The sequence below is a fragment of the Octopus sinensis genome, linkage group LG17 (assembly GCF_006345805.1).
Source record: "Octopus sinensis linkage group LG17, ASM634580v1, whole genome shotgun sequence".
Taxonomy (NCBI): Eukaryota; Metazoa; Mollusca; class Cephalopoda; order Octopoda; family Octopodidae; genus Octopus; species Octopus sinensis.
Genome location: NC_043013.1, coordinates 15,705,866 through 15,729,865, shown reverse-complemented (window position 1 = coordinate 15,729,865; position 24,000 = coordinate 15,705,866). Strand labels below are relative to the sequence as shown.

The following is a 24,000-nucleotide window of genomic DNA, read 5'->3' as shown; positions in this document are numbered from 1 at the left end:
ATTTCCCCTCGTCCTTTACTTGATATCAGTATATATATATATATATATATATATATATCATAGGGGTACCAACATTTTCCTTGCTGGAAAATTTACTATTTCAAATATTATCATAAAAGTTATCTGTTAATTGCCATGGAAAAGATTGAAAAATTCTGCATTATATTTCAGTGTATATTATTAGTGTTAACGCTCACTTGTTTAGTGCATGTGTATATTAGGGGTGCCAAATATATCTTTATTAATTCATTGTTTATGATTAGCTCTCAATTTGTAGAACTTCCCTTTGTTTAAACAGTTATCTGTTCAGACAGCTACTTGAAACATCTTCATCTAGCATAAAAATAATTGTATTTACCAGGAATATGGTGTGTGTGTATATATATATATATATATATATATATATATATATTCAAGTACCAATAATGCAGTAATATTCCTCACTAAAGTTAAAACAGCTTCAAATTGAACAATTGAACCACTAAAATATTTCCCCTATAATCATGTTTGACCTCCAAAAAAAAAATAATAATAAAAGTAGGGTCTTCTAGTACATATGTTCTGTCTCCACTGTCTGTAATTAAAGATGATTATTTCATTGTTTGAGGAAAACCTTGATGTAGAAAGAGTTCCATCAGAGTACAGCTCTATTGAAAGATAGACTGAGACAGATATAAAATAAATGATTGGCTTTCATCTGAAATTCAGGTGACTTGATCCACCAATTGGTCATTGGCTGTAAAGTGGTCTTTTAACAGTTTATCTTTACTTATTTAGTGGTAGGTTGTTGTTTTTTTTTAATGTTATCATCACAGATATTCTTGTAAGTGGTGCTGGTTTCTGTGGACCAGTTCAGAATTCAAAATATGGGCACCAAGTACTCTTGTGGGAGTATTTGTACCTTGTAGAAAGTTTATCTCAAGTAAAACTCAGCAATCTTAATGCTACTTTCCACTGAGATTTTCAAGTTTTCTGGGATCTATCCAATGTTGGCAGTAGGAACATTGTATGATAGTGGTATTGAGTTATATAAAAGGGGAGAGAGAGCAAAAGATCTTAACTGGAACTTGGTGTTTCTACGTGTCACTCCTCATTAATAGACATTAATGTAGGTGTCGAAAAATGAGAAAAGACTAAAGAGTGGTGTAAATATTGAATATATATATATATATATATATATATTATATATATATATAATATATATATATAATTGCTGTTATGTTAAACTGTTGTATGTCCAAATTTGGCCAAACTTTTTTTTTTCAATATTTATTTTTCTCGCAACAGCCAGTTCTTTTGATCAAACTATCATATCTCCAGCCACTTTAGATGCCAAGATATCAGAAATTGTCAAAGTCTAGTACAACGGTTTTGCTATGGAATGGTGAAACTACTTTTTCGTTTTCTGGAAAAGCAACATTTTGGACTTACAACACTTTCACATAATAGCAACAATATATATAAATACACACACATGTAGACTTGCTGGGTTATAACATCCACTTTAAATTTATCTTAGATTGACAAATAATTTACTCTCAAACAACTCACACACTTCGTTCCTGTCTCATGTTGATTTCCTACTCATCTGATTCCAGTTCAACTCCATTAAAAACTACTTGTTGCTTCAGTCCTTGAACATTACTCAGGTTCCATCACTTTGTCTCATTCCTCAATCTTATCTTATCGTTAACTAACGTCATCTGTTCATTTTCCTTGACTACCATCAGTGCTTGTAGAAACTCTTCACACGACCCTCAGTATTATTTGTTGATCAATTTAAGGTCAGAGCATTTATTAGTGTTAACCTTCCAATGACCATTGAATTAATAATAATAATAAAAAAAAGACTTAATTTCTGTATTTGAACCACTAAGTTTGTATAACTGGAGTTGCAGACATTAAGATTAATGAGATTTAAAAGAAAAAGAAAAAAAAATTATGCTTAAATATAAAAACTTAATTTTCACCATCTGATGGCTCCCCAATACATTTTTATTAGGTTTTAGATGTATCATTATTTAGTCTGAATCTCATTTTAGTATTTATAACCATATTTTCACATTTCTTAGCATTTTTCTTCCTTCGTTCATGGATTTCTGATTTGGATCTAATTTCAATGAAAACATTTTTTAGCCAACATAAAATGCTTGTGCATTACACTATGTAAAAATATATGACTTGATGCTAATCTGATGAAGTGTCATTTCATTATAATCAACCACAAATATTGCATAAGTTTTCACAGAGGAATCATTTAGATGCAGTGGCATCAGAAATAGTAGTACAGAAACAATTGTAACTAATGATATAGTTGTGCTCAATTCATTCTTCTGTTATATATTACTTTTTGTAAGAGATGCACACTGCTTTTACCAGTGATGTACCTGGAGTCTCTGCACCAATGGACTTAATCTTTTTCTCAAGGTTCCAATTCAAGGGTGTAGATGGCCAGGAATTCGGGTTGAGTACTGCATTGGAAACACTGATTTTCTATCTTATCAAGGCCTACACTATATGTGTGCGTGTGTGTATGATGTATGTATGTATGTGTGTGTGAGTATATTTTCTATTTGTTTTCTGAAATAAGTTTTGAGCATGTATTTCCTTTTTAAGCAATAGATAATTAAAAGTACCAACCCTTTTGTTACCATAATTCTTTTGAAAAAATATTGCTTTTGTTTCAATTAATTGTGAAAATAATCAAGAATTTTGTAAAATAATTTTGTCCTTATTAAGCTGGTATTTGGAACAAAACTGACTTGAAATTTGTTGGAAGGTTTTAATTTTTTGGAAGATGACTATAAAACAGGAAATTTGTATCTTAACCAGAGACAGCCTCAGACACATTGGTATCAAAAGGATTAAGTATCAAAGAAACTCACTTAGATCAGTGCTGATTTAGAATAACAGATAAAGCTTGAGGTGGCTTTCTTTATGACATTAAAACCGTAAGTTAAATGTTGGGGTGCCTTATACTAGCAGTACTGGGGTTTGTAATGATAAAGATGTTTCATAACATCGAATACCACAAAAGCAAACTTAATCTAGGCATTATTATAAAATGTTCATGTCTATTTCTGTTACTACTCAGTTTTTTGTTTTATAAACTGTAAGCAATGATTTTAATTTCTACAAGTGTTAGCATGTATTTTAAAAGTATAAAAAAAAAAGTTTCCAGATATATTTCAATGTCTATTTTTACCTCTTTACTATTGTTATTGCCACATTCTCGCATGTGTGTATAGATTTTCTTTATACATTGTAATACATATGATTGCATGATTCTTTCAATTTAGTTGTTTTGTTTTTGTTTTTTGTTTTTTTTTAATCTTTTCATGATTACATTATAAGGTTTATTGTTTCATTAAAAGACCTTTTTGTGACAGATGAAAATTTCATGTGTGTGTGTGTACATGTGTGTTGATGGATGAAAAGTAATGTAAGTGTAATTGTGTGGATGGAAGAAAACTAATGTGTGTGTGTGCTATTCATTTTGCTGCACTTTCTATAGTAATTCTTCTTAAACATTGATTTTTTTTCCTGCCCAGTTCCTATATTTGTTTCCAAAATGCAATATAGTTGGACTAGCAGAGTATTATAGCTGAATGTGTATAGTATTGTTTAGAGCAATGTAGGCAATTGATTCTTCTTTAACCAGTGCTTCCTCTCCTCTTTTAGACAGGTGTCTGTGGTAAACCACTAGATAGCTATCTACTGCAGTTGTAAAGTAAGCCATATTGTCTTGTGAATTCTGTTCCCTATAACACTCACTTAAGGCATAGTTTGCTATTGCTGTTGAGAAAACTGTTTCTCTTTCTTCCCACCTAATGTATATATACATACATATATATACTGCCTTAATACAAGCATGAGCTAGATTTTAGACCCTCTATTATTGTCAAATTATAACCCCAATTTAGTATATATAGAAACTATGCATTTATTATATTCAATAGTGTTTTTTGTTTCTATTTTTTTTCTCTCCCTGTGTATTACAAAAAAAAAAAATAATAATAAAAACTGCATTAGTGCTTCCATGGTGTGTTCACTATTTCATCTAATTTCATGAAATTGAGGTGCAAAAACTTATCACTTGATTCAACATAAAGCAAACGTTACACAACTTGTATTCAAAGCTACCATATGATTTGAGTAAAATTTTAAAAAAGAATTAATTCATTTCTTCTCTTTCATGCTTCCATATATTGTCAATATGTAATGAGCAGATTTTCTACAATAATTTCTTGTAGATTTTTACCATCAATTTTCATACATTTTGCCTTTTCATTTCAATGTTTTTTTTTTTATTATTATTTTGCCAAATTTTGCTTTTAAAAGCATGTATGTGTAAATTATAAAGGACAAGCTATATGAAAATTTAATACAACTGTAAATTTTGCTACTAAATTTCTTTGAGAACAAAGTCTAATTTGATTAAGATGAAATGTTTCATCTCTTCATCTGCTGAAGTTGTGAAGGTGAAAGCAAATGAAATGATATAGCCCTGAGGGAAGAAACTTTATCACAACCTTTTATATTGTAACTCTGGACATGACAGTAGCTGATTCCAGTTGCATCTTACTGTTGTGCAGGCAGTACCAGGAAAGGCCCACTTCAACAAGTACCACGTTTCTCCATGTTAGCACACACACGCACACACTAGATATTTAAATTTGAAAAGAGGCAATAAATAATAATAATAATAATAATAATCCTTTCTACTAAAGGCAAAAGGCCTGAAATTTTGGGGCATGGGGCTAGTCAAATACATTGACCCCTGTGCGTAAGTGGTACTTATTTCATCAACCCCAAAAGGATGAAAGGCAAAGTCGACCATGGTGAAATTTGAACTCAGAGCACAAACAAAATGCCACTAAGTATTTTGCCTAGTGTGCATAATGATTCTGCCAGATCACCACCTTAATGATAATAATCTTTAGAAATTCCTCTTGTTGCATTTGGTTCTGTTGATTTTTTTTTTTAATGGCCTTTCATATAAGGGGGCATGATGATGTAGGGATGTCTAGAACAATCCAATTAACTCACAAAGACAGTGTGAGGTGAATGGAAATCAGTTTTGTTTCACTGATTTCTATATGTTGCTGCCTCTGACTATCAAAACATGTTGGTAGTGGTTACTGTTGTTGGTAGGAGAAATTTTTATCTGATGGTGTACCAAGGAAAGGAAAATAAAAAAAAAATATAAAAAAAAGCTAAGACTTTCTCTTCTTTATTAAATATGCTTTTCTTCACAAGGTACCTAACATTGTTAATTTCTACTCTCTGTCATTGATATTCAATTGACATGGGGTTCCTGCTAACAATATGTCATTTGTGTAAGAAAATACTATTTCGATTAAGTAAATGTATCATATCTCTGCTTTTTTTTATTTATTTTTATTTTCTTTTATTCCTCCCATTCTGTTGTTCTTATCTGAACCAGCATTGGGGAAGATGATTTTGTTGAAAGTTTCATATGGATAAAACTGAGATGTTTCTGTATCTTAAAATGAGGACATTAGTGGGCAGTGGGCTGGAATATGTAAATTTGAATCAAAATTCACTGTATAAAACAAAGAAATATTTTCTTTTTATTTTTATAAATTTATTAGTTTCTTTTTGATAGGAGTTCAATTTTCAGTTCCAGAGTTGATATCTGAGCTAAAATGTGCACAAACATGATTTAAATCATAATCTATATTTAAGAATATATATAATTTAATTTCCCCATCATTCTGTTAATGGAAACATCTCAAGTTTTACCATTTGAAATATTAAGATGGAGAATATAAAATAAAAAGATTGAATTGAAACTCCTTCAAAACTTTTGAATCACCAAAGGAACAATTTTCAGTACATTTTTGTTATTGATTGCTGTTGCAGATGATGATGCCTTCTAAGGGACATGAAAGTTCAAAGAAAAAATAAGCTAGATGACTTATATTCTCTTTGTAAAACTTCAGTTATTCCATATACATTACCTTATTATGTAAAAAAAAAATTTATTACCAAGATTAGTCTGTTGGGAACATTGTTAGAATGTTGGGCCTTTTTTTCTGTTTTTTTTTTCATTTCATTCTGAATTCAAATACTGCCAGGGTCAGTTTTGCAGTTCAGGGTTGATAAAGTACCAATGAAGTACTTTGGTCAATGGTATCAACTGCTCCCTCAAATTTTTTTGCCTTGTGCTTAAGTCAGAAGCTATAATTATTCGGGTAACAGACTGGCAGAATCATTAGTATGTTAGATAAAATGCTCAGCAGCATTTTTTCCATTTCAAGACTTGCTGATATTGACTTCACCATTCATTCTTTTGGGGTTGATAAATTAAAGTGCCAAACAATGGAGTTGATGTAATCAACGTAACGTCTTCCCTCTAAAATTGCCGATCTTATGCCAAAATTTTAAACCATCATTATTATTCAACAAACTGGCAGAATCTGACAAAATGTTCTACAGATTTTCTTCTGATTCATTTTGTTCAAATTCTGTTGGTTCATCTTTGTCTTTCATCATTTCAGGGTCAATAAAATAAGTGCCAGTTGAACACTGAAGTTGGATGGCATCTACTAACCCCTTTCCCCTAAAGCAATTGGCATTGTGCCAAAATTTGAAATTATTATTATTATTGTTATTACATGTGAAAGTATATTTTACTTTAAATATCAGATACAATAAATCAATTACCAAGACTCTCATAGGAACAACGAATCTCAGAGTCTTGTGATATTTTCCAGTTATAATTTGTTTTCTATATTTCAACTGTATTAGATGCTACTTTGCTGTTTTAGTGGTTCAAAGTCTACATTTCTGCTGGAAAGCTTGTTTCACCTAACTGTTTCTCACCCATCACTACCACCACTACCTCTTTTATTGCATGAATAATGATTTAATCCTCTTATTGTCAGGCAGCTTTTTGTTTGTTCATTTGTTTGTTTTGTTTTTTTTTTTTGTTTTTTTTTAAAGTTTTGTTTTGTTTTAATCCTCCACCAGTATTCTTTTAATCTTCTTTCTGCTTCAAAAGTTGGGAACTTTGATTGCGATCGGTCCATCTGAGCACTTGTATTTTTAGCCCTTTCCATTCCATCTCTCTCTTTTAACATTACACACTCACCTTTCATCTTCCTGTATATGATATGTATATATGATATATATATATATATATATATATATATATATATACATATCATATATATGACATAGCTGACATTTTGTAGATTTGCTTGCTGTATTTTTTTTTTATCACATAGACATTTGGGCTTATCTAATTATTTTACTAATCACTGTTTGACCTGATTATATACATACATATATATCTATGTATATATATATATAATGTTTGTGGGAGTTTTTATTTAAACTTTTCTTTTTTTAGTTTGAAATTTTGAACATTAAACTGAAATGTTTTCATAAACTGGAATAATAAGGGAGTGAACATTTGCAACAGTCATTGAACAACAAACACAAATTATAATTTGTTTGCTCCTGCCCCCTTTTTTTCCCTTCTTATTGAATTTTAATTTGACATTGGAACCGTCATTTCTGTCAACCGTTATCACCACCACCATTATTGTGGTTTATGGAAACATCTCAGTTTCTCAATTTGATATTTCACAGTGCAAAAACAAATTCAAAAAACAAAATTCTTAAAATCAAGTGTCTTGTTCCTCTGTGTGTGTGTGTGTGAGAGAGAGAGAGAGAGAGAATGAGTGAAAGAGAGAGACAAGCAGACAATGTATGTAAGTGAGATGGAGAGAGAAAGAGTGTGTGTGTGTGTGTGTGCGCGCGCCCACAAGTGGGTAAGAGAGTGAGGTAATATAAAAGTGTTGTTTTGTGCAAAATCATAAGACTGAAAAAATGAAGTCAACATTTGTTTGTCTTCATTGCAATTAAGTTTTTGGCATATCAAATATATTTTCTTTAATTTATAATTGAGTTGTGGTTGAAGAAATAAAATTTGTAAAATGACCCCAAAGAATCTATATGCCACCAGCACACACTCAGACATGCACACACATTCATACACGTACACTTTCTTCTCCATAAATAAATAAATAAGTTTGCATGTTTCTTTCTGTTTTTGTTTTTTTTTTTTCTTTCACTCCTTCATAGTATCATTAAAGAAATAAAGCATTTTAGAAGTCGGTTTGTGTCAAATTTTCTCTCCTTGATTAATGTTAAAAATGTTTACACATACATACATATACACACAAAAGTGTATGTTTGTGTGTGTGATCTTGCTCAGGTTATCCCCTTCCAATCTCAGCATATATCCCTACATGACAATTGTGCAAAGAAAAGTATAATAAAATTTATAGAATTATTGTAGAACAGTAGTGCATTTTAAACGGGGAAGGGGAAGAATGACATTTCATCAAAAGTAATGACAGAACTATATTTAATTCTATGGTAAAATTTGTTTTCACGTCTTTATATATATATATAAAACAATTCATCTTTGAGTGTTCTCCAAAAAAATAGCACCAAATTTTGGTAACTTTTAGACTGACATGATTTTCTGTGGAAACCTGTTTAAATATGGATTAATGGTACAAAAATTTGGGTGGGGTTCTAAAAGAGGTGAGGTTAATCTAGAAATGGGATGAATTGTCATTAAGATTTTTTAAGAACAATTTTTTTTTTTTTTAACTTATTGTAGATTTAATCTTCATTTTATTTTCTGATTTTGTTCTCTAAAAGAATTATACTGAAATATTATAAACTATCAACGATGTGTCATTGAGGGATATACTGTCTTCAGTAATGACTAATTAATTCATATTTCTTGGCTGGGTGATGTTTTTCTTTTCCATCCCACTATATTTTTGTTGGTATATATTTTTGTGCATATATTCCAAAAAGAAAATATTTTCCCATTAAACTAGCATTTATTTGCATTTAAGAATCATTTACTAAAACCCCCTACAATGTGCTTTTCATGATTTATGTTATTTGGAGGGAGGCGGGGTTATTTCTTTTTAAGCTCTTTGTATGTTTTTATGAATTTGTTTGCTACAAAATTTTTAATTAACCTTATATAAAACGAAAAACAAAAATAAATTATTTCAACATATTCTTAATATTTGTATTACCTTCTTTTCTCTTCAGAAAATTATTGGTAACCAAGGAACTATTCTTCAGTGTACCAGTCTGAATGTTGCCAGCAGCAATAACAGAAGCGATGGCAAACTTAATGCTGTTGCCCAAAAACCTACAGTGGCTCAATCTGTTGAAACTGCAACAAAGAAAAACGATGGGCCTTGCCGAACAAGTGACTTAGAAGGAAGTGCAGCTAGCAGCTGTTCTGCTGTCAAGACAAACTGCAAAAAAGCTGGAAGTACTGCTGTGCCAGTTACTACTAGTTGTACGATAACAGCTGCCTCAGGAAGAAAGGACGGAAGCTTTGTTGGAAGAGGAAATGTCCAACTAGTCAATACTAGTTGTATTACCAAAGGAAAGATTCTCACAAGACCAACTCCTATTGTTCCTCCACCTTTAAGACCTAATGATAATTCAAAAACTATGAGACGTAATTCAGCTTTTACAAACATGAGACCAGTTGTTCCGAACCCTGGGAATATATTTCCTGGTTCTACTCCACCAAGGGTTCGAAATCCTGGCTCCAACTTCAATACACCTCGACCAGGTGTTTGTGTACAAGGCAATTTATATGGTAGACCAAATGTTCCAATGGGCAATGTGAGGAATGCCAGACAGATGGGTATGGTGAACAGATTCAACACCCCCCGATCAGTGGGTGGAATACTTGTGCGACCAAGTGGTTCTCCTTTGATGCGACCAACATGTCCTGGAACTAAGGGTAATCAGCTAATTATGTCCAGTGTTTCTAATATTGTGAATCCAAAGATTGCAGGTTCTAGCAAGCAGAATGTCAAAGCGAATTCTAATACTACTACTACTACTACTATGACTACTACTACTAGTACTTCATCTACTACAACTACTACAGCAACTACTACTACTACTACAACTCCAACCACAACTACTACTACAACTATTAATAATGTTAATATTAAAAATAATGTGACTTTTACCAACTCTAAAAGCAAGGCATTAGCATCAGATGGAAATAGTGGCAAGGCCAACAATGGGAGGAATTTGGTAAAATCAAAACCTGAATCAAACAAAGTGATTAGTGAAACAAAAACACAGGTGAACACAAGTAACTCTACTCTTGATTTAGATGTCACTAAAAAGATCAGCAATAATAATAATACTACTACTAATAAAAGTGCCAATGTTGGTGCTACTAAGTTTTCTGAGAACAGTCAAGTAAATGTAGCTAGTAGTAGTAGTACTAAGTCGAACAGTATTGTAAAAGTTGCAAGTAGCACAGCAGTACATACAGTGCCATCTTCCAGCTCATCTATTACAAACGACAAGTTAATCATCACCACCACCACTAATACTGCTACTGCTATAAAAGCAAGCCTCAAACCAAGTGGAACTATTTCTACAAGTTTACCAAATTCTACTCCAGTTGCTTCTGTCAGTGGACAGTTACAATCTTCATGTACTGAAACTAAAGAAAAGTAAGTTTTTTCCTTTTGTCTTTTATGTTTTTTATTAACTGGTTTTTAATCATTGAATTGGGGCCATACTAAGGCACTGTCTTTAATTTTTTTTTTCTGGCCCCCGTGTCGGTGGCACATAAAAAGCACCATCCGATCGTCGCCGTTTGCCAGACTCGTCTGGCACCTGTGCCGGTGGCACGTAAAAAGCACCCACTACACTCATGGAGTGGTTGGCGTTAGGAAGGGCATCCAGCCATAGAAACATTGCCAGATCAAACTGGGCCTGGTGCAGCCTTCTGGCTTCCCAGACCCCCGTTGAACCGTCCAACCCATGCTAGCATGGAAAGTGGATGCTAAACGATGATGATGATGATGTCACTTGTATGACTGCAGTACATTGCCTTGCACTTAAAGTAAGGTAAAGTCATCCTTTGATTCAGAACTAAATGCTGCAAAGTAGTTCTGTTTGATGAACCAATTTTGTTCACCCCATAACTAGTAACGTACATATGTGTACATGCACATATGTTGGGATTTGTGGTAGTGCCCACCTTCAAAATTTCACTCACAAGGCATCTGGTATGACTATGCACATAGCAGTTATTTAATATGTTTGTATACACATTGCAAACTTGTGGTATGGCTCTATATGCATAGCACATATTTGGTATGGAAATATACGTAAAGTGGATATGGCTGTGTGTGCATAGCAGACATTTGGTGTGGTAATGTGCACATAATGGACATTTAGTATGTCTATATACACAGCAGACATTTGGTATGGCTGTATACACATTATATATAAGATCATTTAATGTACACAGTAAAAAGTTTTTTGCTTTGGAGATGCAGGTCTATGTAGGTTTTAATAACATACCTTGTGCCTCCAAGCAGTAGACCTGCATCTCCAAAACAAGCAACTATTAGTAGCTCATATCTTTATATTGTGTACATTAAATGATGTTTATCTCTTACTTGATGCAGTACTGTTTTTGTTGATCTTACCATAACAGAACACTAAACTTTATATATATATATAATCATCATTTCAATATCCAATCTTCCATGCTCATGGGGAAGATTGTATGTGTGTGTGCTAAAGCAGATTTTCTACAGCGAAGTGTCTTTCCTGTCATAAATTCTGACCATGGCTGGACGTCGTTTCATGGAAGATTGGAAACAAATGACATAACTTATATGGCAGTGACTCTCAAGATCAGAGAACATGCACTTGATGGGCTTCTTTCAATTTCCTTCTAAGATACTTGTCCAAGGTGCTGTGTAGTGGGACTGAACCCTAAACAACTTGGTTGGGATGCAAACTTAAGCACCTAGCTATGCTACTATAACAGACATTTGCTTTGATTATTTACCCATTGCAGGCATGTATTTTTACTGTATACACATTGCAGAAACATTGATCATATACAAGACCTTTATACCTTTGCATCAAGTTTGTGTTTTATAATGTTTTCTTGTATTTCATACTAGTCTGGCACTTTAATTACTACAATTTTTTTTTTCTCTCATTAGGGAACAACATCCACCAGATTCCACTGGGGCAGAAGAGAGCTGTGATGTATTGGATGACAGTGAAGGATCTAAAAGTGCCATTTCATTCTCTTTTTGTCGAAAAATGGGGCAAAAGTTATCATCTTCGGTTCCATTTGGTAAGGAAAGAGATGAAAAACTGTTACATTCTGGTGAAAGTGAGAGAGAACCTAAAGAAATTAAAGCAGCTGAAGAAACCAGTGATAGTGTTGAGAAAGGTGATGCAGAAAAGTCTGAGAAGTCTTCTGAAGAGAAGCCAGCTGCTAAAGAATTGCCACCTGCTGGAATGCCATTTTTAAAAGTTCTTAACAAAGAACAAACCCTTGAGTTAGACTGGCCTGTTGAAATGATCCAGTATACAAAGACTCAGCCCCCCATAACCTATAGCTGTAATCCTCTCTTCTTTGACTTCAGTGAATTATTACCGAAGAATAAATCTCAGAAAAGCGATGATGTTTCTAAAACTAAAGTAAAAGGGAAAAGTGAGGAGATGTCAACTGTGAAGGTGGAGGTAAATAGCTTCACTAACAAGGATGAACTGAAGGAAAGTAAGCCATTGGCAAGGAAGTCTAAGAAGAAAAAGCGAAAATTGTCCACTCAACATCACTCTGATGAAGATGAACCAAAAGCAAAGAAGAAGAAGAAAAAGAAACACAAGAAGAAAGAGCATAAAACAGAGGAAGGTGTTTCTGGCAAAGATGATAATAAGAATGTGTCTGTGGAAAGTGGGAAGAATAAAAGACATAAGAAGAAAAAGAAACGATCTCATCAATCTGGCACCAAGTCTGATACTGAGTTAGGAGACGGTGGTGAAGCAGTTCGGAACAAGAGTTCACATAAAAGCAAACATAAAAAACACAAGTCAAGAAAATCCAAGAAGAAAAGGCACAAAAGTGATGAGTTTGAGAAGCAATCCCAAAGTGGCCATGAGAGCGAAGAGGAAACTACAGGTCCATATGGCATCGGTCTGAAAAATAAACAGTTGAAGAAAAGAAAATCACAACTGAAATCTGAAAGTGGTAATGTTTCTTCAGAAGAAGAAACTACAGCAGCAGCATCTGATAATAGTAAGGTCACCAAAGTTCACAAAACCAAAGTTAAATTAGTAGGTGTTGATCGAAGTGAATTACCTGAGCTGGACTCTAAGCAGTCCACTGCTGCTGCTACTACTACTGCCATTTCTATGGGTGAAGAGGAAAAACCTGATGTAAGTAAGAAAAGGCCTGTGAGCGTTGGTACTTCTGGTTCTTTATTTGAATCTATGGATGATTGTAAGAAAATTTCAAAAGAAGAAACTGTTTGTGTAAAGGCTGGTTCTAGCAGCGAGAGGAAGCGCCATTCTGGTGATACTGATTCCCCTTTAAGTAAGAGGAAAGCATCTAAAAATCCTTGTATAAAGAGTGAAGAAGACACATGGAGTAAAATGGAAAATCTATTTGAAGCTCGCTTCGACCCGGAAGGGAACAAAGCATCATGGGACACAAGCAGTGATAGTGATGTTGAATCCCCTGTTAATTCATGTTTGAAGTCTAAAAATAACAGTGAAGTCTTTAAGAGAAAGAAGAATGGTGATGAATCTATACAGACCGATAAAAAAGAAAATAATAAAAATAATAATAATAGCAACAACAACAATAATAGTAATAACAATAATAGTAATAATAAAAGTGCATTTTCAAGTTCGAAAGTTGACTCCCGTATTGAAAATTATCATCAAAGCTCTGGAAGTGATACGGATCAGCCTTCTTGCTCTGTACAGAAAAGCTACAAACGAAAGAAATGTTATTCTGGTGAGAGTCATCACAGTGAGAGTCAGTGTCGAAGCAGGGAACATTCTTATAGCTCATCTTACAGCGATAGAGACTCGCATTATTCAGACAAATCAAAACATAGGCACTCTAGGTCACATTCATCCAGCAATTCTCGATCGAGGTCACGATCACGGTCAGTGTCCTACGAAAGACATGGTTCTCACAGAGGTCGACGTTACTCCTACAGTAGTTATTCGGAAGACGACTATCGTTACAGGCGCAGGCGTACGGCATCACGCTCTTGCAGCCGGCACCGGTCTCGAACTCGTTCCAGCTCGTACAGTCATTCTAGAAGATACAGATCCTATTCCAGTGAACACCGGTCATACACTAGCAGCAGTAGCCGGTCAAGAAGTCGATCAGAGTCACGGGGTCGCTCTCGCTCATATTCCTACTCACGATCACACTCCAAATCTTCCTCCTACTCGAGGTCGCGATCAAGGTCACGGTCGTATCATAAGTCTCATTCAAAGTCACGCTCACCCCACAAATCTAAATCAGATTACAGACACAAAAGTAGTCCAGAACCCAGATACAGTTCTTCTTACTCGACCAAAAAATATTCTCAAAGTCTTCAGAGTAAAAAGAGTGACAATGATAAAAGTGGTAAGCTTGATCCTGCTAAAATTCCAATGCCTGGTGATATCAAAGATGGTGGAAGTGACCAACAGGACAAAAGTAAAGGGAAAAGTTCCCCAGGAGAAAGTACCAAGTCAGCTACACCTGTCAGTGAAGCTAGCACTGCAACCACCAGTGTCACTAGCAAGGCTGACACAGCTGGGCAGAGCAACAACAGTGATGCAAAACCAAGCAGTGGTGGCTTGAAAAATATTCCCTTGCCTCCTTTCCAAGTGGCAGAGGCTGCCCACTTGACACCCGAAAATCAAACACGCCCACCCCCTCCCCCTCCCCAACTCATACCTCCACCGCGCTTCCCAGCTGCTGCAAATGATAATCTCTTGCATCCTCTACCTGACCTCTCGCAGCCACCACCCTCTGCGGCCATCATTCCTACCTGCCCACCACCCCCTCCTCCCCCACCGCCACCACTCAACATGAACATGCCTGCACTGCCACCTACCAGAATGGGGGCACCGTCATTGTATGGCCACCTCAGCCTGCCCACTCGGGAGCCAACACCCATGAATGTTCCACCTCCGCCACCTCCTCCAAGAACGCCGCTACCATTCACACCTCGGTCGGTGACACGCCTGGAACAGACCAAGGATGGTAGTGTTGTTGTAAAACCTGCAATAGAACAAAATATACAAAGCCTGCCAGCCACCCCCAGTTTGCTGCCTTTAGTTGTGGAGGCTGTGGAGAAGGAAATGACACCACCTCTTCCACCCCCTAAGTCGCCCCCACCCCAACCACCCCCTCCACCCAAGAAAGAGGATGAGAAAAAGAGCTGTGAAGATATCTCGCCAATGCCACTCCCTATCATCCCTCCAGAACAGGCAGAGCAGTACAAGCACTTACAGGAGATGGCACAGAAACATGCATTAAAGCAACAGAGGCGTCAGCATCAGAAGGAGACAGGCCAAGTTGAAGAGAGTGATGATGATGAGTCAATGGAAATGGAAGGGCAGGTTTCGACTGTAGTGTCTGATGAAGAGACCGATGAGCAACCTGGAATTTTGGCTTTGCCGGAACCTGAACCTCAGCACTTACAGCAGCAGATTCTCTTACCGCAGGCGCAACACGCCGGTAGCCCAGTCATTGCACACCACCCTATGGTGCCGTTCTCTCAACAGCAGCAGATAATGATCCCTCCAAATGCGTTGCTCCAGTCTCAGGGCACGTTTCCAATCCAGGCTGGAGGACCAGTTATCGCCATTCCACAGATGTCTCATGGAGCAGCCCATCACCACCATCCGCACCATGCTTTGGCTGGTCACCATGCTCTCCACCATCACTTACATGCAACTGCTGCTGGGCTACCAATAGCTGCTGCAGCCCATCCATTTCATCATCAACTCATCGCGGCTCCCAGTCAACTTATGCCATTGGCTTCACCTCAGCCACTCCTCACTCAGATACACCCCCCAGGCTCAATAATTATAGGTCATCAGGTATATATACCAAGGTTCCCCAGAGCTATTTAATAATTTAAGACATTGACTTTTTTTATTATTTCCGGTTGTCTAAAAACATAGTCAAAGGGGACAACACCAGAATGCAAAAAAAAAGAAGAAAAAAATGATATATAAAAGTAAATAACAAATAAAAAAGAGACACTCTAAAATCCCAATTTAGCCATCTTAATTTATACAATCTCTACTCTATTTCTGTCGATGAAGTGGTTTCTCTTGTTTAAAGACAGAAAAAATATTCTAATGAGATGCAGGTTGAACCTGTCTCATTACTTTACTTTCTTTACTGAACATGTACAGTGATGACTTCTCGGTTGTTAGTAAATAACCACACTACGTAATGTCAATGTCAAACTGGTCATTAAATTCAGACTTTCTCCCCTTCTTTGTCAAAATCACTTGCTCCCATCTCATTCATTTTTGTGATGTTGTTATTGCTGTTGTTATTTTTTACCTCTCTTCTTAGATTTGTTCTGTGTTTTTTTTTTGTGTGTGCATTTGTTTTTTCTCCTATTCATTACAGCAGAATGCTGTAAGCTCTCTTATAAGATAACCTGAGATTGTGTGAGTGCGTCTGAAAACAGGTAATTTATCATTGAATTTAGATAATTATCAACAGACAGATTGCAATGTAGAAAAGGATCCCTCTCCTTAGCACCATCGCCTCCACCACCATTAAACGAAAATGGATGCAATCTTTGTATTAGTTAAAGCTATTCCATTGTCCATTTCTGATACTCATCATTTTGTACTAGTTAGTTTTACTCATTAACATTCGTTATAATGTTAGTCATGTCTAATGTAATGATGGGGGCCAGAGTCCATGTGTGAAGCAATACTACTGCTACGACATTGAAAAACCTTATATTTCTTTACTTGCTTCTCCTCTTCAACAATGCTATATCGTCTTATATGGAGGGAAGATTCAAGTAAATACTGTTAAATACTTTGTTATTGTTGACTTTACCCGTCATCCCTTTTGGGTATATCAGTCCCAAATATATGTATATGACTAATATACTTAAAAGTTGATCATCCACTCTAAATAGAGGCCTGTGCCTAGTCAATACATCTATTTAGAGAGGAGAGAGAGAGGGGGGGAGGGAAGAGAAGCAGATGCAAACTGAAATGATCTTTTATTCACTGGCTGTCATTTCCAACAGTTTATTTCATTTTTATCATTGTACAATGCCTGGAATCATAATTACTATGGAACTCCCAAATTTATGTTGCAGTTTGATATTTGTGTCAACTGGCCTCAATAGCAATAGAATGTTTGAAAAATGTCACTGAGTATTGAGGAAATGGTTTATCTTTTCCAAGATATGTTATATATATGTATATATAATGCCCTCTTTTCTCTTTCTCTCTCTCACTCACTCTCTCTCCTTCTCTCTCTCTCTCTCTCACTCCTCTCTCTGTTATTTCTAAATATGAACCAACAAAAATAAACAAAATTCCATTTCCAATGTTGAGGAGCCTGGACAAATCATTTTATTGGTTGCTGTACCATTACAGTTTTGCTTATTTAATTTCAGACTTTAACTAATGGCAATGCTAACCAAATTAACTCTGCAAATAATTTTCTCCATTTTTCCCTGTAATTCAACTGTAATGTTCTATGTTGAAACTTGCCTACAATCTTCCAGTTTCAGTTGTTGAAGAACTGCCACTCTGACTCTGATGAAACACTCTGGTTTAATCTTCTGCTGGAACTGCCAATCTAATGTGGGGGCAAGAATCTGGGGTTGTATCGTCAGTGCTTCACAATAGTCTTTCATCTCCTTAATGTCTGTCATCTAGCAACTGACTGGTTAACACATGTATTGGAGATCATTTGGTTTTTTTTGTGCGTTTTTATTTGGCATATTGCCATTCATCCATGTGAAAATGACCTTTCTTGTCAAATAAAAACATTTGATTAGATTTGGGGTTGCTTTTTTTATTGTTTTTGCTTCTTTTGTTGCTTTTTTTTGTATGCTTTTCTGTAAAACAAGTTTGAAGATCATTAGCTAATTAATGTTTCTACTGTGTATGTCTGACAGGTGAGATCAGCAATTTCTGTGATTAACTAATGGAATAGTTTCTATTTCAGACTTTGTCATTAGTACTGTACAGTGTCCTAGAACCCGGTTCACCCAGTTGTTGATGTGAACCATGTTACTTTTCAAATGTTACCTATTTGTAGTTAAGATATGATTGCCTTGGCTATAAACACACTATAGCATTGGTGGTGGTAATATATGAACTGTTCAGATAGCATATGTCTGGTCCTATATAATTGTTCCTTTGGGCCTGCTAGGGAGTCATTTGTCTCCAATTTACTGGTTCTGACAGCTCGTTTCTTGCTTTAGTCAGCTTCGATTAATATTTTAATGAGATTGTTGTGACTAAATACTATAAACATGTTTTTTTTTTCCTAAACATCTCAGTGTGTGTTATCTGATTTACTGAAAATTGGTTAGAAATTAACTTATTGGTTTATGTGATTCACTCATCTGATTTACAAAAGTAAAGTTTGATTTCAAAATATATTTCCTAACAGAGCCTTTAAACCCAAGCATTTTACGTGAGAAAATGCCATATTTGCTGGTGTGGATGATGCACCCCTACATTACAAGAAAATTTATTAAAAATATATATATTATATCTCGTCTGTTTCATCATACGTATATTGAAAGATTCTTTAATGTGGTTTTGTAAGGGGGTGAAATATGATCCTGTTTATGTAAATACAATATTGTGACTTTATACTGGAATAAAGTAAGAAACTATCGATTTATCATAAATGAGCTGCATTTCACTTTTATCTTCTTTCAGATCAACTTTGTAGATGTTCTATATTTTGGTGAAAAGAATTATCACATGATGAAAACCTCTTTTTCTAGCAATGATGTTTTGCATTACTGCCGTCAGCCACTAGGGCAGTGCACCATCACTAATGTTTTGTTGTCATCCCCTCATTACAAATAGCTGAGAAGCAAATGAAAATTTAAGCCTTTCCATGTTTCTAGAAGTTTTCATTTAGATAATTTTGAAATACTTTCTTAAAAGTCATTAAATAATATACGATATACATTATGCATGGGTTGTATATGCTGGGGAAGAAGATATAATGAGATATAACCTTAACACCTGACTTCCAATGAACTGACTGTATACAAGTTCTTATAAGTTTGTGCTAACAATCTTTGATATTTTGGCTTGTTTTCGTATTTGTAAAAGTTATTGTACGCAACTAATTTCTGTTTACCTAGCTCCCTCATCTCTGGTGCATGATCTCCCATCGGTATTACAGTCGCATTAGACGCACTGCAATTTTTATACCCGTTAAAAATTTTAAAAGCATGCCTTATTTACTGGTAAATACAGTAATTAATCCTTAAAAGTGATCAAGTTTTATTTCACCGATTTTCGGTTGAGTGTCCTTGCACAGAACGCCATGGACCAGTGGTTGGTGTGTTCTTTTTTGTACTTACTGAGTTTGAATAGATGAGAGAGAAATCTTAACAGTAGAGGTTGGATGGTTTGGTGGGATCTGGCTCTGTCGTGTTCCAGTATCTGCTTTGGCAGGATTTGACTGTCATACTCCAGTGTCTTCTATATCTCAATGCTCCCCTTAACAGAATGTACTGGGTGCGTTATTCGTGGTAGCAGCACCAGGGAAGATCGCCTAGTAACTTAAAAGACAAAGGGCCGAAAGTAACCCATATAACGGGGGTTAAAAAAAAAGGATCTCTTCAATGGAAGTCTGCAGGTACTAAGTCTGGCGAGTGAGGAAAGCTCGGTGACGGTATATTATCATCGTGAAGAAACCAATTCTTCGCGCTCCACAGATCCAGTCGCTCTCACCGAATGTCCTCCCTCAAATGATCCAAACCATTGTCTTCCAACTATCCTCATGCACAAGCTGATGAATTTTCTCCACATTTCTGGGGGTGACAGGTCTTCCATGGACATTCTTCCGCTTTTGGAGCGCCTGTACCACTTGAAACATTGCACACAGCCCATTGCCTATTCGCCGTAAGCATGCTCAATGCCTCTGTAATAGACTTCCCAAGTTTAACGCAAAATTTCAAGTTCTTTGTTCCAACTTCCTGTCCATGACAAAGGTCGCAGACAACAGCATACACGTCATCACAAACTTGCGAAGTAAACAGTGTGTCACTCAGCACACTGCCTCATTAAGGTCACTTCTAGCTCTCACTGGTGCGCCACAGAACCAGTCCAGGAACTTTTTGATATCACCTCTTACATAGATTCATGTATCGATGCATCTCTCAGAATCGGATCGACACAACGATCTATTTCTGGAGCTGCATTTGGATCAATGGCTTGACTAAACCTACAACTTAATATTTGGTTGCACGTCCGAAGTCACACGAGGAGCCACACCAAGGTGGAATTCATCAATGTCAAGTTCAATACCATTCTGAGTCACCAGAAAGCAATTGAATCATCACCACTCTAGCTTGCGTGCAGTGGCTGCCAACTTTACAATTCTTCTTAATTTAGTTTGTCTGTAAGCAAACGATGCACGTTTCACTTACTGTCTCACCTTAAATTCATTGTTAATTTATCTATGTCGACAGTTTCCACACCAAAAAAGGTCACCCATTCCCCCCGAAGCAGGCAGCATACATTCTTTGAGTGTGGAGGATGTTACTTTGTGTGTGTGTGTGTTTGCATGTACGTATACAGATAGATGCATAAATATATAAACATTTATACATGCATACACGCACACTAACACATAAAAGGAGTAAAATAAACGATAGTAGTTCAATTCGTGCTACACATGTTTTAATAGCATGGCATATTATTTATTATCCATAAAGCAGGGAGCTGGCAGAATCGTTAGTACAGCGGAGAAAACGCTCAGTGGCATTTCGCTCTGAGTTCAAATTCCGCCACGGTCGGCTTTGCCTTTTGTCCTTTCAGGATTAATAATCTAAGCTCCAGCTGAGCACTGGGGTCGATGTAAACGACTAGGCTTTCTTCCCCACCCCAACCCAAATTTCAGGCTCTGTGTTTAGAGTAAAAATAATTTTATTCATTATCTGTCATGTCATCGGGTACTTGGCTTCTATGACGATAAAATAGGCTGCAGCCGATTGAACCACAGAATCGGAGAAGAAATACACTTCGGTCACAACAGTGGAAGGGTTTTGGAAAAGAATTCAGCCAATCAAATGTCTTGAATGTAGCCTCAGCAACAGACTCTGTAGAAAGGTGTGGTCATCGCAATCGCTTTCAACTTGGCAAAGATCTACAATTTCTTTGCTGACACTTGACCTGTCACCCACCACAACATAATTTAACCGGTACCATGCAAAACATTTCAGCGAGTATACACACACAAATATTAAGTTGCATAAAAACACATACGTAAAGCGAATCATCATCATCGTCGTCTTCATTTAACGTCCATTGTCCATGCTGGCATGGGTTGGACGGTTTGACCAGGGCTGGTAAGCTGGAAGATTGCACCAGACTCCATTCTGATTTGGCATGGTTCCTACGGCTGGATGCCCGTGCCCTGAATTCTTCGCTATACTCTTTATAACCCTCGACTTACTGACAGCGTCCTTGTAAATGGCTTGTACAGTTCGCACCAACCACTCGTCCATCCCTAGTTTCCGCATTGACAACTAGATAAGGGATTCGGGGACCCTGTCGAAGACTTTCTCCAAGCCAAGTACAGAGGTTTATCATCAGTGGTGCATAAAACCAAACTGCATCTCATTTAGACTAACTTTCTCCCTAAGTAGTTGGACTATGACCCTCTCATTAACTTTATATATATATATATTCTTTTACCTGTTTCAGTCATTTGACTGTGGCCATGCTGGAGCAGCGCCTTAGAGGGCTTTAGTCGAATAAATTGATCTTGAACTCATTCTTTGTAAGCCTACTACATATTCTATCGGTTTCTTTTGCTGAACTGCTAGATTACGGTGACTTAAATACACCAACATCGTTTCTCAAGCGATGGTGGAGAGGGGAGACAGAAAAACAAAAATACAAATATATGCATACATATATATTTATACGACAGGCTTCTTACAGTTTCCGTCTACCAAATCTACTCACAAGGCTTTGGTCGGCCCGAGGCTATACTAGAAGACGCTTGCTCAATGTGTCATGGGGTGGGAGTGAACCTGGAACCATATGGTTGAGAAGCAAACATCTTATCACATAGCCGCAATTTTGTTTGGAAAAACCTTAAAGGGGATTTAGCAGGCAAAATATCAGCTACTACAAATTTAGATGTGAGAATTCCTCAGCAGAAAACAGAATTTCACGACAGTCCGTTTCTTCGTTTCAGCCATCGCAAAAATTGCCAAACAAGAGAGAAGCACTGCAAAACAAAGATATACCACGTGATAGTTTGACTATATCCGACGACGAGGGTCGGCAGACAGATAGCAGAGTGTCACATCAAGTGACGTCTGGCGGCGGAAGACTGAACTAAAAAGGGCTTGTCCCACAGAGAACGTTTCCGGTTGCTTTTGGGCACCTCTACGTATATAAATAAATATATGAAGGTATTATGATAAAAAATGATAAGTGGTTATATATTCGTTACCTCAAATTCACCAGTGTGTATAAGTGACTTACTGTGGTTCTTGAGCCGTTTGACTCCTATTTCTAGCAATGCTGGGTTATTGGTTATACACACACACACACACATATATACACACCCATATATATATACACACCCATATATATATATATAAATTATATATACTTGGAGAAAGACCGCCCTCCGGGTGGTTTTCTGCTAGCCCCCCCTTATTAATATTTTCACATTTGATTCCCGTTTCTAATAATTTTTATATTTTACGTCTAATTATTTCTTTGTATGATAGTGCTCACGGTAGTCCAAAAACAGAAGGAGAACCAGTTTGTCAAGCTTTACCTTCCCCTCAAAGCAACATAGAAATTTCAATTCAGCAGCCCATCTGTAAGCTTTGCAGTGTGTGCGTTTGTGTGTTTGTGTGTGAGAGAGAGAGAACTTTGCAAACAATGAATGAAATGAAAACCCCGCACAAATAAAAGGGCATTACTACAGATGTATACGCCCTCTGAGTTTGTTGCCTCATAACATCCAGAAAAATGGATACTTTTTAACAAAAGTTTCTATAAATACTCCGTAGATGTTGTGACTTCAGAGTATATAGGGATTTATGGGAAAGAATTTTTGCGAGGAGGTGGAGAGGGGAGTTTCAGAAAATTCACATCTGACTTTTTACCCTCGTAACTTTCAGGAAGATGGATATCTTTTAATGAAAATTTATATAAATCCCTTTCAAACAGCATAGATTACGATTATAAAGAAATTTGTGGAGAAAAGTTTTCGGGGATCTTCCCCATTTTTTTTAAACGACAGCCTTCGAAATGATGGGGTTGTGGAATCTTTGCATGAAAAGTTTTGAAAAATCTTTTTTTACACCCCCACTCCCTTATCATCCCACTCTGGACCTATTTTGGCCAATTTTTTTTTCTGTTTTTTTGCACTTCAAAACCATGGAAAGAGCATTTTCGGTAAAAAAAATTTAATGTTAATATTTTCAGTGGGAAAAGTGATTTAAGGGCGATTTAGCTATTTTTCCTAGCACATCCAAAGACAAACCACATCGTTTCTTTATCACTCTTGTATGTACTAATGTTTTTCAATATTTTCCCTCATAAATACACGTATATGTTATAAAAAAAAATTTGAGAAATTATGAATTTTTTGCAACTCTACTTCCTGTCCCCGATTGTTTGTTTAGAAATTAAAATATTGGAGAGACTGAGAAGGTCATTGCTGGCATATATTCACAGTGATTTAAAAAAAATTACGGAGATGTACTTGCATAGCAAGTGACTTGATCTGAGATCGTGTGCTGAGGCAAAAAACCGATTGCAGCATGGAAGATGTTTGTAAATCATTCAAGAACACAAATACCATTAGTTTCACTTCAACATTAAAACTTCATTTGTGTCATATTTTCGTCGCTT

At 36.0% G+C, this 24,000-nt stretch overlaps 1 protein-coding gene across 26 annotated transcripts in view; it reads left to right on the top strand.

Annotated features, from left to right (window-relative positions):
* Positions 1 to 17,919, top strand: part of LOC115220700 (serine/arginine repetitive matrix protein 2) — a 128,381-nt gene extending 110,462 nt beyond the window's left edge. For all 26 annotated transcript variants that reach the window (XM_036510380.1, XM_036510377.1, XM_036510375.1 and 23 more), the window contains 2 exons: positions 9,112 to 10,556; positions 12,072 to 17,919. In XM_036510380.1, the coding sequence (XP_036366273.1) occupies positions 9,112 to 10,556; positions 12,072 to 16,005 (5,379 nt within the window). In that variant the 3' untranslated portion in view covers positions 16,006 to 17,919. The remainder of the gene's footprint in view (positions 1 to 9,111; positions 10,557 to 12,071) is intronic.
* Positions 17,920 to 24,000: the final 6,081 nt, after the last annotated feature.